We start from the raw sequence: 19,412 nt of genomic DNA, 5'->3' as shown, positions 1-19,412 counted from the left end.
GAAACCTTACAACCCACCCGCTTCCCAACAGCTGGGGGTGTCCCCTGATTACCTGAGTTCCCTGATTTGGATGAGCGCGCTTGCGTGCACGTGCACACACACACTCTCACACACTTACAGCCCCGGTACCGTAACTATTTGTTTAGGCACGCTCCACTCTCGCGTGTCCAATCTCACTCTTGGAGCCACGCGCAGGCACAGCACGCGCATAAGGCCCTCGGGCCAGCCCACGGCGTTCGCCCCGCCCCCTGGCACTGGTCGCGGGCAGCCCCCACCACACGTCACTGCTGCGCGCCGGGCGCGTCATCAGGGCGCGACGCTGCAGCAGGCTCTGGCCGAGACTTGAAGTGCAGGCAGCTGCAGCAGCTGGAACCAAGCTGCGGGGTGGAGCGGCTGGGGCGGGAGGGCTACGAGAGGCTGCTCGGCCGCCAGCCTCGGGACAGGTGCGTGGTCGCCCCTCTCCCGGGACCTAGCACAACGCCTGCCAGTCTCCGGGAGGTCTGAGACCCCGTCCTCCTCCCAGCTCCTGCGTTCTCCCTGAGAAATGGGCCGGCCTCGTGCCGGGGAGGTGTCAGCACAGTTCTTCCTGGGAGACCAGGCTGCGGCACAGGGTCCCTGCGGGGGAGGAAGTCCTTATGCACTCAGTGCCCTAAGCACCTGCTGAAGAGGCCGGGGCCGCCTGCCATCCCGTCAAGTGCGGACATTGAGGCAGCCGGGATGCTCAGAGCTGCTGGCACTGGAGGTAATCCGATAACAGCAGCCACCAGTGATTGAATGGTCACTGTGTGTCGCACACCGTGCTGGACGCTTTGTGTGTGTGATTCAGTCCTTCTAGCAACCCAGATTAGATGGTATGGTATTATTCCCATATTCCAGATGGAGAGACGAGGGCATAGAAGTTAACTAACGTAACCAAATCCACACATATGGTACGCAGTGGGGGATTTAAACGTCAAAGCGGGCCATCCTGCCCCTGTCCATTACAGATTCTCCGGTTGACTCGCCTCAGCCTAGCCGCCAGACGCCTTTAGGATCCTTTTTTTTTTTTTTTTTTAAAAAAAAAAAAAAAAAAAAAAAAACAACTCCTTGACCTTGGGTAAACCCAGTGGGGAGGGAGGAGGAGCATAGCATGGACTTCATATTAGGACTAGTCTTTTTCCTCTCCTCATCTCCTGATCACTTCTTTTCTCAGGCAGCTGCTTGCTCTCTTGTTGTGTGGACATTCTGCAGAGGAAACTGATAGCTGAGTGCTGAATTTTTCTTTTGTATCACAGAAGAATTTTTCATCCCAGGTGCATTGCTTTACTATTCTCTCCCCTGGCCTGTTAGATAGTTCCATACATTATATTGTTAAGGACATGTGTAGTTATTTTGAGGATAATACTAATTGCAGCAAATATATATGTGGGTTGTAAAGAAATCAGAATATGCCTTCTAAAGAATATTGTTATCTGGAGGTGATCTTTCAGGATTTTGGGGGAATCATCGAAGGCCAGATGAGAGTAGCTAAAAGCTAAAATAGGGAATAGATATTAAGTTAGAAAAATTTTGTATTTTACGTTAATATCATTGAATGTTTTCCCTTAGGATAGGAAAAGCCTTGTTGAAAAGGATGAAAACTTATAATTTGGATATTCCTAAATTCCTTTACAGCTTTGTAAATGTATTAAAAGTGTAAACATTTATTTTAAAGCATCATAAGAAATTAAGACGCTCACTTCTTAATTAAGAAGCTCACTTTAGTTTAAGTGGGAAACTTTAAAAGTGCTTTAGTTGCCTTTATCCATTTTACATTGCATGGTAGGTGTGAGTAAAAATTCCCAGCTTATAGTTTTAAAAAATCTTGTGTGCATACATGTAACATGTTTAATTAAAACTAACTCATGCCTTTGTTCTCCCAGGAACCATTCAATTATTGAATAAAATGAAATAATTATTTGTTGCATACTTGTAGTAAGTTCTTATTTACCCTTGCAAGTAACTGTTCATAACTGTTCTTTTCAGAAAGTCTGTGTATTCAGTATTCAGGAAGTCTTAGGATACAATTGTTGATCCATGCCCCATCTTCCCCGCTGCAACAGTCAGGACAGCCTGAAAATATAAACACATCAAGGGCAATTTTTACCCTGACTCAGCAAAGAAGCCCACCAGTTCATTGGATACCCTTTTATGGAACAAAATAATGTAGAAGTCAGTTTTGAGTTCTTGTATTTATTTTCTAGATTCCTCTTTAAAAAGGTGTATATTTTTCTAGCACATGATTTGGGAGCTACACTTTATGACATGGATGAATCTGCATTGAGCCTTGGCACAATAGATGTTTCTTATCTGCCAAATTCATCAGAATACAGCCTTGGTCGATGCAAACACACAAGTGAGGAATTGGTAAGTTTAAGAAAAGAGATAAATGCATTCAACCTAAGAATTCTCATTTCAGTATTGTTTATGAATAAAGGAACATTGGCAGCAATAAAATACAAAAATAGAGACTAATGACTACAGAAACTAATTATTAGAAGTTATGTTTATGAAGTATAGTAATACTTAAAATTTTTTATGGTATTATGAAAGAAAAAATTTAATAATTGAAATACATTGATTATATTAAAAAACAAAACATTTGCCTAGGGAAGATCCTAGTAGTTATTTTGGGTAGTGTAATTAAAAGGATTTCGTTTTCCTTCTCTTGGTATCTACTTTCCATAAGTTGTATGTAATAAGCACAAATATTATAACAGAAGTACATTTAAAAAATTAAAGGTAGGAGATTGGTGTATAAATCCAGTCTAAAAAGCCTACATATTCTTTTATTATTTTCTCTATTTTAACATAACATGGCATACTTTAAATATAATTTCAAATAGTATCTGCCTTATAAAAAGATGTTTTTCTTTGAGTTATTTTTAAGAATGTTATACAGTGAAAATGTGCATGGTGGTGGATACCTATAATCCCAGGTATTTGGGAGACTGAGGCAGGAGGATTCCAAGTTTGAGGTCTACCTCAGCTATTTATCAGGACACTGTCTCAAAATAAAAAAAATGGGGGCTGAGGATGTAGGTTGGGTTCAATCACCAGTAACAAAAAATAAAAATAAAAAATAAAAAAATTTATGCAGTGAGATTTGAGTAAATAATGAACTCAAAGAGAAAATGTTTAATAGTAGAGTAGGGTTTGACCCTAATTGAACAATGTAGCTATCATTTAAATTTCAGGCATTAAACTGTCTTGATAGATAATTAAGTGTTTTTAAGTTTTCCATTTAAAATAAAACATTCTAAACCATAAAATAACTTGTTTGCTATGTCAGGCCTGAGGTTTTATTGTGGGAGGAATGTGGATTGCCAGCATAGGGATCCAGGAGTCTGATTTGTTTATCCTGTTGTCAAAAGCCCCCCCCGCCCCCCCCTTTTTTTTGTACTGGGGTTTGAACCCAGGGGTATTCTGCCACGGAGCTATATCCCCAGTTCTTTTTAGTTTTTGTTTTGGGATCTTGCAAAGTTGCCCCAGGCTGACCACAAACTTGCAATCCTGTACCTTAGCCTCTTGAGATGTTGGAATTACAGATGTCCATTTCAAAGCCTGGCCAGAGTCCCTTTGACTTTCTACAACTTTGGTTTTTTTGATCTACATTATTTAAATATTTTATTACTGATGTTAGTTATAATTTTTAATTTTTAAGTGACAGTAATTATGCATGTTCATGGGATGCAGTGTACTATTTCAACACACAGGTACCTATTAATCAGCTTTTCTTTACTGTCCCCTGCCCCAGCCTTTCCATCCTGGTAACCACTCTGTACTCTCTGTTTCTTTGAGATTAGCTCTTTTAGCTTGCACATATAAGTGAGAACATGCAGTATTTGTCTTTTTATGCCTGGCTCATTTCACTTAACACAATGTCCTCTAGGCTTATCCAGGTTGCTGAAAGTGACAGAATTTCATTCTTTGTAATGGCTGCATAATATTCATATATATATATATATATATATATATATATATATATATATATATATATATAGAGAGAGAGAGAGAGAGAGAGAGAGAAAGTGTGTATTTCATATTTTCTTTATCAATTCATCCATTGATGGACCCCTATAGTTTTAAAATTTTAGATGCTGCATTGAATATGCAATGATTGTTAGCAGCTGTTACTGTTCTTAAGTAATCAACTTTTGTTTATGTGGCAAGCTTTCTTCCAAGTGTTAATCCTTAAAGGGAAAACCATAAATGAAAATCACTACATAAAACACATAATTATATTACCAAGAGAGAATATGTCATAATTTTCTATTCTCATGGAAATATCTTTGTTTTAGAGATCAAGTAGACAAGTATAGTTCTCTTGCCATTTAGACTCTATTTTTCCTTAATATTTATTAGGGTGAGTGTGGCTTTAGACCTACTGTCTTCAGATCCGCAACCTTAAAATGGAAAGAAAGCTTAATGAGCCGGAAAAGGCCCTTTGTTGGAAGATGTTGTTACTCTTGCACTCCTCAGAGCTGGGTAAGTACATTCCTGCTTGTTGGTCTTTAATAAATAGAGTGAAATTTGTGACAGATGTCCAACTTTGTGTGAATTTTTATTGTTTGGTTTTAATGGGCTTAACTCATTTTGAGAATTGAGATCCATGTTTATTAACAAAATATTATATCTAAAGAAGTTGACTTAATTTTTCTTTCACTTTTTAATAAATATTGGTCCTATAGTTAATCTAGTCACTATTCTTGTTCTTTTGACATTTTAATTTAATTTTAGGGGGAAATCTAGATCTTACTTGGACTCTTCCAGGTTGTTGGTAGGAGCATTGATATACTACCTTCCAGTTATTGAACTTTATGACAACATTAAAATTCTAGCAAGATGGGAGTGACATAATGAGATAGAATCAGAAGTTGAAGCTGTGGCTTTGCTCCTGGCCTTGGCTAAATTTCTGTTTCTGAGATCTGTATGTTGGCTTTATGATACATGCAGTCACTAAAATGTTAGGATGAAGATTCAAGAAAGAGTGTGCTTGGCTTTGTTTTTTTTGTATTTTAGTGGAAAAAGAAAATGTAAGCCAGGCAATACCTTTCACGTTCTAGTATAGTATTTGAGAAGTGGGGACTGGGTCAAAGGTAGAAGGGTGAACTAGCCTGGGAATGTAGGTCTCATGTTACTGTGCACTAAGACAGTAGAGTCACCTTTTAGAAGGTGTATCTGGATGGTAAGCTCTCCCTGCCACTTAAATGCCTGCCATTTATAGAGGTTGCTTATAACCTGTGTGAATAGCTAACTGTGCTGTGTGAATTTTCTTCTCAGGGTTGGCTTGGCACAAATTAGAATCCTGAGTCTGGTATAAAGGGATTTACTAACACTGGAGTGATTTGTGTGGGTTCAAGCAGTTCACATTAAATGTTCAGGTCTGCTCAAGAATATCTCCTTATAAATATTGCTGCTTCTCAACCAGATGCCTTGTTGCAAGAATTTGGTAGAATTAAAGGCTCATGGAAATTTCCAGTCTAGAAGACAGACCAGTTCAGATTCATAGGATAGTAGAAATAAAGATTTAAAGAGAAGGTCATGTGTATTTTCTTTTGAGAGCTGGAATCTCATCTAAATCTAATTTTGAATGCTTATTCAAAATAATACCTTAACTACAATATTGGACCAAAACAATACCTTAACTACAATTTGCAGTGTGTTCTTAAGTCAGAATAGAGTATAATAAACTACTTGGTGGTTAATGATGGTGTAGAGTGGGTAGATGGAAAGAATGTACAGGTAATCAATTTTTGCTGAACTGATGAAGCTGAACTTGATCTTGGATTCATTACCATGTTTATTTAAAATAAAAATTTGTTTGAAAACTTTTATATTCTAGTTTATATTTTTATTAACTTTTTAAATATTTGCTATAAAAGGAAATTCTGTTTTTTTTTTTTTTTTTTTTTTTTTTGTGGTCCTGGGGATTGAACTCAGGGGCACTTGATCACTGAGACACATCCCCATCCCTATTTTGTATTTTATTTAGAGACAGGGTCTCACTGAGTTGCTTAGTGTCTTGCTGTTGCTGAGGCTGGCTTTGAACTAGTGATCCTTCTGTCTCAGCCTCCTGAGCCACTGGGATTACAGATGTGCATCACCTCACCGGGCCCTTGTTTTCCTTTTCTTTAAAGAGATTTCACTTAAACATTTTTTACATATTTGGTTGAGTGTATGCCATGTTGTTTTAGCATTTATTTGTGGCATATTTACCTTTTTGCTCACATTGGTAAAGATACAGACTTTATCTTTTCAACAGAGCTGTCTTTTGGATTATTTTTCAGGAGCACCTGTACAGAGTGACCTGTAGATGTGCATTTTCTCATAAGTGACTATCATTTTAGGGGACCGTATTTTTCAGAACAAGATCTAAGATGAAATCCTAACCTCCCACCAGTCTTAATTTTCTAACTTATAGAAGGGGGGGTGATAATTGTTATGTTTTGGGAGATTTAGTAATCTAACGATACCTGCTTGGTACTTAGCATGGTTCTTTTGTATTTTGGGAACAGTGAAATCCCTGACTTCCCTATGAGTGACTTACACTATCTGTAACTAGCTCTTTTTTTTTTTTTTTTTTGATGGAGGTGAGGAATGGTATAGGTAGGAAAGAGGCACTATTTCCTTTGGTTTAAAGTGTTAAAAATAAATATTTAACTTGACTTTCTTTGAAGGCTAGAGTACTTTTCAATAAAGCATATTTTCTCCTTTGAAGCAATACCTAATTTTATGCTTGAATTTTAAAGTTCATTAAGAACTGGTACTGTGAGCTTTTTACTGTCAATACAGTTGTGTATTTATGACCACATTTATTTTGTTTTATACAGGAAAAATTTTTCAACCCCAGTATTCCATCTTTGGGTTTACGGAATGTTATTTACATCAATGAAACTCACACAAGGTAAAAAGAAATCTCTTATACTGCTAATGAATCTCAAAAGAAAAACTCCATAATATACATTAACATACTTTTAGGTGAATTTATATTTTCAAGAGTGAATTGAACATGAGATTTTTTTGTTGTTGTTGTTTATTTTTGTTTGTTTATTTGTTTGTTTTTTGGTACTGGAGATTGAACTCATTTGTGCTTTACCATGGAGATTTATCTCCAGCCCTTTTTATTTTGAGGCAGGGTCTCATTAAGTTGCAGAAGGTCTTGCTAAATTGCTGAGGCTAGATTTGAACTTGTAATCCCCCTTCCTCAGCTTCCTGAGTTGCTGGGTGTGTGGTTATCTCTTCTAGTGTTCTTTAAATTATTAGTATACTAAGTTTTGCATATGAAGTGTGCCAAAATGTGAGAAATATTTGGGAAGAGCTATGGGTTGACTGTCTTAGCTATTGTCACCATGTAATACTTCAAAAAAGTATAAATTATTAATATATGTCAATCTGTAGAGTATTAGAAGATACTTTTCTCTATTGAGTAAATCTTCTTTTATTTATTTACCTAGGACATTTCTGAGAATTCTTACTTTCAAATTCTAGGTACATGAGCACAGGCTACTAAGTGCCAGAGAGAGAGAAAAAGATATTTGTTTTCTATGAATCCAGGTTATAGGATAAGGAAGGAGAGCTGGAACGTTAGTAAATGTCTATAAGGCAAGAGATGGAATAGCCAAACAAAACTAGCGCTCCTTGCAATTCTAAGAGTAGCCACTGAAATAGATAAGTAGACTCAACTGATGAAAAATGTTGAAATTCTATAAAAAAATTAATGCAAGAAGTCAAATATTTACTTTTGAAGCCTTTCTGATATTACTATTCATAATTAGATGATAAGCTCATACATGAGAATGGTAATACCTGCATATATATTAAAGCTTTTTTTTTTTTTAAATAGAACTAAAGTCATAGTTCACACATGTATTTTTCCCATTCAGAGCTACTGTTTTCTCTCTGTTTAATTTATATTTATAGGAAAGAGGGTGGACTCTGGACCATCGAAGCATTTTTTTTTCTTGGTTAAGATCCTGAGATAAGGAGCATATTATTTTCTTCTTGATGTAAATAGACTTTGTACATATAGATTCAAAAGGTTTGTTTATTGCCCTCAGTTGGAAGCAAGTTAGGAAAATAGTATTGACTATATTGATTTGGCAATACAAAACTATTCAGTGTAATAAGCTGCCTATATAGATTTTTAGTTAGTGTTATATGAAGCAAAATGTAACTGTCTTTACACATACATATGCATTTATGCACACCTACATATATATACTTGCTTACACACTTATAGTATTTCTAGTCAGTTGAAAAGGAAATTCATTGAGACTCTATATTCTAGTAATAATTCTGAAAATGCTTACTGAAAGAAGACTTCAGAATGAACACTAAAAGTACTGGGCTACATTTTCACAAGATTGAGACAAAGTTAAAAAAAAAAAAGAAAATGAGGCATGAAGGAGAGAAGAAACAGTGATTGATAAACACTTTTCTTCCTCATTATTTTTCCTCAAGTGAGGGCTTTTGGTTCTTTATAGTGTAAATGAATTCTTATTTGAATTCTTTTGTATATATCACCATGGAAGAAATGATAATGCAGCATTGTATGATCAGAAAAAAAAAATGGTTTCAAATAGTTACATGGTAAAGACATGCAGCATGCTTATTCTGAAAATCGTGTCCCCATCCCCTCATCTCTATTCACCTCATCTAAATACCTCGTAGTTACTGTCACTGACCAAAATGTGCCCTGTTTCTTGGGCATGTAGAATATGAGTACAAATATTAATGTCTATGTTAGTTATGCTTGACGTCTCTCATCCTATCAGCTTTGTTAATTCAGTTTGAGAGTCAGTGATTTTCTTAGAAGAAGTATTATAATAATTAAAAAGAAAAAACTTCCAATTTTTTTTTTAATAGGGGACATTAGGCTTTGTTTTTAATGGGAGAAAAAACTTAATAGTTTTGGTATTCTGGAGTACTTTTCTTCTAAATGGTTTTTGCATTGCAGGCACCGAGGATGGCTTGCCAGACGTCTTTCTTACGTCCTTTTTATTCAAGAACGGGATGTCCATAAGGGCATGTTTGCCACTAATGTGGCTGAAAACGTACTGAATAGCAGCAGGTGAGGGTGGGGACACTGTTGTCAAGGTGGGGAGAGGCAGGGATGTTTGTTGGACTGAGAGTGGGGAGGTAGGTCCCTTCAGTAACCCTCGATTTCTCTGGGACTTTGTCTTGAGAAATGTTTGTGTTTTCAAACTTTAAATGTTAAGGAAACTGAGGACAGATGGGAGAATAGATGGCTTCGGTGAACGGTGCCATGGAAGAAGAGCAGTCCAGTTTTAGGGATTAATACTTAATGAGCTTCTATTACACGCAAGGCAGGTCATGAGTCACTGATGTGGTTGACTTATGGGGTTCAGAGGTGCCAATGTTTCCAGGACTCATTTTCTGTAATATGAATGCCAGGGACCTTGTTTTATAGTCCAAAGAGAAGTGAGTTTGATATTTTTGTCAAACAGTTATTGAATACATAGGTGTGAATTATTGAAATGGAAAGTCATTGTCAGGAATCTTAAGAAAGGGGCTGGAGCTGGAGCTCAGTGGTAGAGTGCTTTGCCTACACATGTGAGGAAAGGAGTTTGATTCTCAGCACCACATGTAAATAACCAACTAAATTAAATAAAGATCCATCAACAACTAAAAGAAAGAAAAAAAAACTTAAGAGGAGTTTTTGCTCACAGAGGAGCTTGTAAATAGGGGAGGCTGCCTTAGACCCAGAGTGAATGGGGCGGAGGGGCAGGGCAGATTTTCCCTCTATTCTAAAGGCTTCCTGGAACAGACTGACAATAGACTGACAAAGGAGAAAAAGGCATGTGGGTTTATTAATGTATATTGGGCATCACAGGAGGGTAATTACCCAATGACCCAGCGAGATTGAGATCTTCATGGGGAGAGAAAGGGGGATGTGGCAAATTGTTGGGGAGGTTTAAAGACCATTGCAGTTCTTTTGGAAAAAAATTTCTTAGCGCTTCTTGGCCTTTTGGCTAAGATCAAATCTAGAAGTTTCTTCAGTCAAATAAGGGAATTCTAGAGAACCCCTCCCTATAATTGGATCAAGAAAGAAACAAAAATTAGGAAGTACTTGGTCCTAAAGCATCTTTCAGGGACTTCTGATTGATTTTAATTGCTTAGCATACCAAAACCATACTTCGGTGTATGATTTTCTGAGCCCCATCAGGGGAAGTACATGTTCTAGAATATGGGAGTTTGGGAGAGGGTTAGGCTGTTCCATCTCATTGGGGTGGCCCGTTGTAGAGATTCAGTTGGATTTGGGGAGCAGGAAATGGGGTTGGTTGAAAGGCTGCTTAGAATTCTCAAGGGCCATTCGTGGGCCCTGTGGTGTGGTTATTAAAACCTCAGCCGTGTTGGCATATAGTAAGTACTCAAGAAATATTTATTGGTTGTATGAGCAAGTGGTTGATAACGGTAATATAATAAACACATTAAATATTTGTGAAGACATTCCTGGCCAGATGTAAAAGATGCTATTTAAGGAATAGACTGGATGTGTTGGGTCCTTAGAATCTTTTCATATTAATGAACTATGAGACCATTTGGAATTTTTCCATACTCCATTAGTCTTAACTCAATAGCAACGGTAAGAGAAAACACAAGTATTTGAATCTCTGTTGGACTATTGTATATTTTCTAGTTAAAAACTTCAAGTTTGTTTCATTCCATTTGTTTTAATTAGTAACTGGGATATTAGTAATGGTTTAAGAAGGGTTAACCTCATGTTTCTTTCCTAATCATGTGAAGGATTTATAAAATTGGATTAAACTTTTCCTCTTACCTCATTTTTTTATTGCTTAGTGCTATGTTGATCTTGACCTACTCCTTTTAAAAATTATCAGATTGATTTGAAAAAAATTTATAAATATTTGTCTTTTTCTTTGTACTTCCTAGAGAGTTTTACATGTGGTTCTATTAATGGGGTACTAATATAAGTCAATAGTAAATTAGGATTTTTGAAAGAAAAGTTACACATTACTTTGGCAATTTGTGTGTGTGTGTGTGTACGTCTGAATTATATACCTAAAAGGAAAATATTCCTTTTTTCTTTTTTTTTTTTTTTTGCTAGAGTGTAACTTTTGTCCCTCGTACCAAAACTGGAACATGAAAATGTACAGTTGTTACCCAGTGAATTCTTTTTTTTTTTTTTTAAAGAGAGAGTGAGGGGGGGGGAGAGAGAGAGAGAGAGAGAGAGAGAATTTTTAATATTTTTATTTTTTAGTTCTCGGCGGACACAACATCTTTGTTGGTATGTGGTGCTGAGGATCGAACCCGGGCCGCACGCATGCCAGGCGAGCGCGCTACCGCTTGAGCCACATCCCCAGCCCCCCCAGTGAATTCTTAAGTCTCATTGATTTAGGAATATAATATCTTTTATTTTTAACTTGAGTATATTCTAACTTGAGCTTATTCTTTCTTGTTACCTCGGGTTTTGTGATTCATTGCTGTAGTTTAGGCAATATGGGATATGCAGTGAAATGTAATATGATACCAGTTATATTGTCTGTCTTTCCATTTTCAAATCAGAGTACAAGAGGCCATTGCTGAAGTGGCTGCTGAATTAAATCCTGATGGTTCTGCTCAGCAGCAGTCCAAAGCCATCCATAAAGTGAAAAAGAAAGCCAAGAAGATCCTTCAAGAAATGGTTGCCACTGTCTCACCTGGGATGATCAGGTATTAACAGTGGAGGCACAAACTTTTACCCGGAGCCAGCCTGTTTGAGCGAATAGAACTGAACCATTGGATTCTCCTATCCTAGTATAGTGCTGATTGAGCACAAGATATTTTAATGTATTTTTTTAATATTTATTTTTTAGTTGTAATTGGACACAATACCTTTATTTTATTTTTTTATTTTTATGTGGTGCTGAGGATCAAACCCAGGGCCTCACATGTGCTAGGCAAGTGCTCTACCGCTAAGCCACAACCCCAGCCTGAGAAGATATTTTAATGTATTTTAATGTTAAGTCCAATTCTTTTTTATATTCTTATTCAGCTTCTGTGGGAAGTAGCACTATGGTAGGCTCCAGGGTGCCTTAAACTCTGCTAATTGAGAGCAGCCATTGCAGTACTACTGACACCTGTTGTCCTCGACTGGTTATGAGTCAAGTCTCACATGCATGTCTCAAGGGAGTGGTTTGTGTGTGTTAGAGGGACCATTCTGTTCACTATATATTAGCTTGTTTATTTACCTTTAAAGTATGCAGTGTTATTAGAGTAAAATATGATTTTTAGTTCATAATAAATAAATTACTTCTTTCAGTAATATGTATTTAAAGTTAGCTCACTAGTTCTGCAATACAGATACATAGGTGTGCACATGTGCACACAAAGCCATTTGCAAGTACTCATATAAAAGGTTGTAGTTCAGAAACCAAAGTTGAAAAATGTCACCTATAATTATAGCTGACTTATAAATCATATTTATATGTATAGGTAAATGTATGCTTATAGATTTACCTTTTTGTTCTTTCTTTCAGACTTACTGGGTGGGTGCTGCTAAAACTGTTCAATAGCTTCTTTTGGAACATTCAAATTCACAAGGGTCAACTTGAGATGGTTAAAGCTGCAGCTGAGGTAAGAATTTCTGTGAATCTGTTATTCTGTTTTCCTCTTGTTTATAGGTTGTGACTTTAGAGTTCTTTGGGAAATACTCTCTGGTATAGTATTATGCAATTCAACCCAGTTGGATGTTTCCCTTTTGTGATAACTGCAGTGGCTGTGTATCTTGGTGGATGTGGGGTCAGCCTACGTAGGTTTCCTTTTGTAAATTACCTTGTAAAACCTAAGAGTCAAGGGGAACAATCCCTATTTTATAATAAGGAAATAGAGACATAGAAAGAAATTACAGATAGTAAGGGATTTACTTTAGGATTTCAAACCAAGCCTAACTCCAAAATTTTATGTTCTTTTTACATGCTTAGGCCTGCCTCTCAGAGGTTCAACTTGAATTCTTTTTTTTTTTTTTTATTGATTGTTCAAAACATTACAGAGCTCATGATATATCATCTTTCATACATTTGACTCAATTGGGTTTTGAACTCCCATTTTTACCCCAAATACAAATTGCAGAATCACATCGGTTACACACTCACGTTTTTACATAATGGCATATTAGTGACTGTTGTATTCTACCATTCCTAATTACGCCTCTCCTTCCCATAGTTGTTCTTCTATTTAGTATGTCAGTATTAACTTGAAAGAAGTTCACGTTCTTAGAAAATATTTTTAAAGAATGAGTCACTGATTAGCCAGTGCCTCTCACCAAATTTGCAGTTGCAAATTGTAATTGAATTTACATTTCAATTTTAAATTTGACATTTTTTTTTCTATTAGACGAATTTGCCGCTTATATTTCTACCAGTCCATAGATCCCATATTGATTATCTGCTGCTCACTTTCATTCTCTTCTGCCATAACATCAAAGCGCCATACATTGCTTCAGGCAATAATCTTAACATCCCAATCTTCAGGTAAGTTCAGCTTAATTTGAAATTTAAGTTATTCAAAAGATTGTGTTTTGAATTTTTGGTGTTTTTTTTTTTTAGTGTGTGTGTATATGTGTGTACCTTTTGATGCCTCTTAAGATGATATTAGCCTTTTTCCTTTTATTATTATAAAAAGTAGTACTTGCTTATTGTGTAGAATTTGGATAGTGCAAAAAAGCATTATGACCATCACCATTGTTTATGTATTTTTTATGGATGAACTGTGAATACTTCAATTTGACAGGCAATATTTATCAAGTAAATAAAAGGCAGTTAGAAAGGTAAGATAGTAGACAACTATCCCAGGCTTGGCAGTAGGGAGGTGAAGTGGTGGTATAAAGGTAAATGAGAATAAGCATACCTGAGACTTTGACCTCACAGAGCAAAAAACATGTAAAAGGAACAATACAACATGAAAGGTGTTTTTTTAGAGGTTTTCAGGAAAATGAAGTGTATCCATTCAGAGGAAACTGCTGTGCAAAAACAGAGTCAAGAGCCTGGTGTTGTGGAGAGGTGATGGACCATTAGGGGAGGTGTGAATATAGGATGCCTGTGGAAGGGTCAGGCTGGAGCTTGTAGCTGCATAGGCAGTGAGAGCTAGATCCACACGAGTTCCAAGACAAGAGTCAAGTGTCCACTATGATCCTTGGAAATGACATGTTCAGATTTAATTTTGAAAGATCATTCTGAAGCAGAAGAAGTTAGATCAATTCTGATTCTGTTATAACAATTTGGGCAAAATGTAATGAGGGCTTGAAAGTGTAGCAGTGCTCTTGAAATGGAGGGCATAGATTTACAGAGTACTTAGTAAGTTTTATTTACAAGACTCAATGATGGTTCAGATTTGGGGCTCAGTAGAGGGGAAGAAGCTGGTAGGGAAGATTTCTGGGTGTTTTCCTCCTAGGAAACTGGAAAGATATTGGGTCTGAATACTCATGAGGAATTGGTGAGGAGTAGGTTGAGCTAAACTTTTAAACTTTGAACAAAGTAAGGTCCAAGGTCACCTCTGTGAGAAGAGGGTGGGTAAGAGGAGTATAAATTTATAGAGAGACTGGACGAGAAGTTGGCTGGCAGGTTTTGCAGGTAGAGCCTCCTGCTGTGAATTCTGGACCTCAGCCCCATGTCAAGGAGCTCCTTTCTAATCCCATGGCTCAGTGTTCTATAGGTTTTGAGTTCTGTAGCTTGTCAGTTTCCATTGATGTGACGAAATATCTGAAATACTTGGCTCCATTGTGTCTGGGCTTGTGGTGAGGGAGTACCACAGGGTGTGAAGGTGTGATGGAGGAGAGCTGCTTACCTCATGGCAGCCAGAAAGCAAGAGAGAGGGAGGAAGAATCTGGGGACATAATAAAGCCTTTGAGGGCATTGTCCCCAGGACCCGCTTTCTACAACCAAACCCCACATCCCTAGAGTACTGTCACATGGGGAGTGAGGCTTTAACTTGAGCATTTGGGGGAATTTAATATCTAAGTCATGGCAGTCGCTATGTGATCAGCAGAAGAGGAACCATTCACTAACGGTATTTATCCAGCTGTACTTTGGGCAAAAAGTGAGTAAGTCACACATCATTACCATGTAACAGCATGGTAATATTATATTAGCTAGCTAATGTATAATAGCTAGCTATAATACAGTGGGAGAGGACCCTAAAGGGCAGATATGGTTTCTAAGGATTAGAATACCTGTGTTGACTCTCCAGAGCACTTGAGTCCCAGTATCAGAGACCCTGGGAAGGGGACTTAGAAAGTCATCAGAGGTGCCAGAAGGCAGTTTCAGAGTGAAGAGGATTATTCCACCGGGCCTCTAGAGAAGCCTTGCCTCTTGTGATCAGAATAGCTCACATACCGATTCCCGTTGTGTCTGTTTCTCAACTAGGATCTTGGAAAGTACTTAATAAATACTTATAATTTCTCATAAATGAACCTTCCTGTTCACAAATTTGATGCCAGTCATTGCCTTGCCCATGCTTCCTTCACACATAGCCCTGTCTGTTTATGTGCAGCTTGCTTTTGTTGCATTCTTGTCTACACTTCTCAGGGTGCAGTATTTTTGTGACTGGCTCATCTCATTCATTATGAATTTATTTTGCAGTTTTAATTTCAACAAGTGATACTAGGGCTGGAGTTATAGCTCAGGGGTAGAGTGTTTACCTAGCATGTGTGGGGCACTGAGTTCTATCCTTGGCATATAAATAAATAAAAATAAAGGCCATCAACAACTAAAAAAATGTTTAAAAAAATAAAAAAAGAGTGATACTAAGCTTTGGCAACATCTTACCTTGGCCTTCTCATACTAACTGTGGAGGATAACACAAATACAAATAGCACTTAACATAGTGTCACTCTGTTTAGATTAACATAAACATTAATGGTTCTTTTATAGTAGCATTGTAGTATTTGAAAAGAATAGGAAGAGGCTTTGAGTTCGGGAAAGATGACTTAGAAAATTTCAACTTCATTCGTCTATTTGTAAAAAGAGACATGGGACTTTGAACAGAATTGTTTTATTCCTGTGTATGTGTAAATAAAGTCAATTTTTGTTTCATGTTTTATAAAGGTGATTATACTCAGTTCAGTTTAATAAAATTATCCTTGTATCAAGGGAACCTGTTTAAGCAACAATTACTTGAGAACATTTTCCCTGAGGGACTATGTTCATTTTGTGAATTTTTATAAATTTGCCATGGACAAATTTCAGTATGTCTTGAGACCCTGGACAGAGTTTTAAAATTTAGAAGTATCCTATAATCCTTTTATAATCTGTGCCATCACCTTTGCAAAGCAGTATATCATGAAGTTCCTTTTGGTTTGTAACCAATGTAATAGACCTTCATCATATGCAGCGGTTGTCTGCAGGCTGGGGAATCTTGTGAATGATGAAGTGTGTCAGTGATGTGGAAGGTGAAAGACTGCCTTTATCTGCCTGGTCAGCACTCACCGCATATGTGGCTTACATCAGATTGCAAATGTTTTGAAGAAACTTGGAATTGGAGTATTCTTTTTATAGTTTTCCTTATAAATAATTCATGCACTCTTGAATTTATAGTACCTTGATCCACAAACTTGGGGGCTTTTTCATACGACGGAGGCTGGATGAAACACCAGATGGACGGAAAGATATTCTCTACAGAGCTTTGTTGCATGGGGTGAGTATGATCTGTAACTATCCTTAAGCCATCATGCCCGCTTTCACAGTGAAAGGGAGAAGAGATTGATGGAGCTGAGATTTTAAAAAACTGTTCTCTGAATAATTTGATTATTACCTAGGTATGAGTCTGATGAGTCTAATCATCAAAATACAATGTTGGCAATGGTGCTTTGCTATTCTTGGTGTGGGTAAAATATTTTGTTAGTAGTGAAAAGATAGTTTTTTCTATGTTCTTAAGATTAGTTTTTCTTATCTGAGTCTCAGTTGAGTGGTTTTGAACTCATGCTTTGCTTTCTCTTTATATTTTAGCACGTAGTGGAACTACTTCGGCAGCAGCAGTTCTTGGAGATTTTCTTAGAGGGCACACGCTCAAGGAGCGGGAAGACCTCCTGTGCTCGGGCAGGACTCTTGTCAGTGGTGGTTGATACCCTGTCTACCAATACCATCTCGGACATCTTGATCATACCTGTGGGAATCTCCTATGATCGGATCATTGAAGGTCACTACAATGGTGAACAGCTGGTAAGGGGTCTGCCTAACAAAAGTTACCATAACTTTTCAAGGCTTGCTTTTAGATTTAAACATCAGCATTTAGATTTGCTGTTAGGTATTCTGTGACTTTAGAACACAGTGAAACATGGTTGGAGGCATGCTGAGTAGCCCTCATCCACTGTGTCACTGTGGGGCAGTGCTCACATTGTGTCATTCTGCACTTGGAGGAAATGGCATGACCAGGGTGTTTTGTTTTGTTTTTTAATTTTTAATTTTTTAGTTATAGTTGGACATATACCTTTATTTTATTTATCTTTATGTGGTGCTGAGGATGGAACCCAGGGCCTCGGACTTGCTAGGCAAGTGCTCTACCACTGAGCCACAACCCCAGCCCAATGACCAGGTTTTTCAGTGCTGGCTGGAAAATAGAAGAGCACTTGCCATTGGGTTGTCATTTCGATTGGTGGCTTATCTGTGGTTTGCTCTCTCCAAGGGCCTGCAGTTTATTTGCAGATTTTAGTTATGCCTGAAGAATTGGTGGGATCATATTGGCAAAACAACTACAAGTTAATTTGTGAAATGGCAGCAAGCTTTTTCTGTAAACTTTTTATTGAAGTATAGTAGTTATCAAAGAGTGCACAAAACATAACCATGTAGATTGAATTATCACAAAGTGAATACAACCAGTAACAGCACCCAGATGAAGGAATAACATTATCAGGACTCCAGAAGTCACCCTGTGCCTTTCTTATCATTAGCTCCTCAAGAATAGCTACTTACCTAATTTCTTACAGAATAGATAGTTTTTTTCCATTAATGAGTTTCGTATAAATGGGATAATACAGTATGTGTTCTTTTTACACCTGGTTTCCTTACTCAAGTGATTCATCCAAATTGCTGCACATAGTTGATTTGTTCTCATAGCTCTAGCTCTGTAGTATCCCAGTGTATGAATAAACCATAATTTATCTATTCATGCCATCATTCTTACACAATTCTCTTGGCAACCTTGGGAATTTATTTTGTGGAGTATATGTTAGAGGCAGAACTGGTAGGCTATAAAGTACGTGTGTGTTCATTTTTAGTAAATGCTGCCAAACAGTTTGCCTTGATGGTTTTACCAACATACCCTCCTGTTGGCAGTGTGAGAGTGCTGGAGGAGAATAGTCTTGGTCTTATTTAGTATAGAAGCCTTGGGTAAAATACTTACTGCATTCACTGCTTCAAGTATGTCACAAGTTTAAGGACACTTGACAGTTCAGACTTTAAAAATTAAGCAATAGACCTGGATTGTTATCTGACAGCTTTCTTCTTATGCTGTCAGTCTCACTCTTGCCTGATGTCAAATAAACGCTCGGGAGGTGCTGTCTAGGCGAATAATCAGCTCAAAGGCCACTGTGAGGCTGACTGGCATTTAGTTACCTGAAGTTAGGTATTCAGACTCTGGGATTTGGCAGACTACTCTTAAGTGGCCTCTTTGACCTCTTTACTTGTGAACTTGAGTAGTTTTCAGGGTATTATATAATTTTTTCCCTCACCAATTTGCAGCTGTATTTTTTGTGAAGGATGTGAACGTTGTATTAAATGAACTAGTATTAAATGTTTTCCTCTCCCAGGGATGCACCTACTTCTCTTGGTATCTTTGAATACTAAACAGTTTCTAACAGGTCTCAGTTAATAACTTATTTTTCTTTATTATTGTTTCCTCTTTCAAGATGAGTCTCTAGTATCTATATAGAATTATTCTTTGGAAAACAATATTTGTGTTTGTTAGCTTTACTTCTCACCATGTTATCTTTTCACCACTGGGATTTAGGGCAAACCTAAGAAAAACGAGAGCCTTTGGAGCGTAGCAAGAGGTGTTATTAGAATGTTACGAAAAAACTACGGATATGTGAGAGTGGACTTTGCACAACCATTTTCCTTAAAGGTGAGAGTCTGTGGAGTGTGAAAGCATTGACCTGGAGGTAGATAGTCTGGGCTCTCATCTGGCATTAACACCAATTCTGTGTGCTCACGGCCTCTGATTCCTCTCCTGCAGGAAGGATATGACAAAAGTAGCATTTCCTAAATTTTCCCACCAAAATGTGCCTATTGACACAGGAGAATGTCTGTCTTTGGGAGGTAACAGGTTCAATGTTGCTATTTTTAAAAAGATAAGTTCATGAGAATCCTATATATGTCAATATTCTATAGTTTAAAATTGCATTTAGGGAAAATTTTTCAAAATTTTCAAAAAAAACA

The 19,412-nt window shown here is 37.4% G+C and overlaps 1 protein-coding gene across 2 annotated transcripts in view; it reads left to right on the top strand.

The window, feature by feature from the left end:
* Window positions 1-286: 286 nt before the first annotated feature.
* The window catches only part of GPAM (glycerol-3-phosphate acyltransferase, mitochondrial), a 35,113-nt gene continuing 15,987 nt past the window's right edge, over window positions 287-19,412 (top strand). The window contains exons 1-12 of one of the 2 annotated variants that reach the window (XM_081268864.1): window positions 287-443; window positions 1,193-1,292; window positions 2,255-2,385; window positions 4,384-4,506; window positions 6,852-6,925; window positions 8,978-9,091; window positions 11,569-11,715; window positions 12,522-12,618; window positions 13,378-13,514; window positions 16,575-16,674; window positions 16,986-17,198; window positions 18,985-19,098. In XM_081268864.1, the coding sequence (XP_081124990.1) occupies window positions 2,284-2,385; window positions 4,384-4,506; window positions 6,852-6,925; window positions 8,978-9,091; window positions 11,569-11,715; window positions 12,522-12,618; window positions 13,378-13,514; window positions 16,575-16,674; window positions 16,986-17,198; window positions 18,985-19,098 (1,221 nt within the window). In that variant the 5' untranslated portion in view covers window positions 287-443; window positions 1,193-1,292; window positions 2,255-2,283. Of the gene's footprint in view, window positions 743-1,192; window positions 1,293-2,254; window positions 2,386-4,383; window positions 4,507-6,851; window positions 6,926-8,977; window positions 9,092-11,568; window positions 11,716-12,521; window positions 12,619-13,377; window positions 13,515-16,574; window positions 16,675-16,985; window positions 17,199-18,984; window positions 19,099-19,412 lie in introns of both variants that reach the window. The other variant, XM_081268865.1, reaches the window with a different exon arrangement.

Source organism: Spermophilus citellus (assembly GCF_964194105.1).
Source record: "Spermophilus citellus genome assembly, chromosome: 15".
Classification (NCBI taxonomy): domain Eukaryota; kingdom Metazoa; phylum Chordata; class Mammalia; order Rodentia; family Sciuridae; genus Spermophilus; species Spermophilus citellus.
This window is presented reverse-complemented; position numbering and strand designations above follow the sequence as displayed.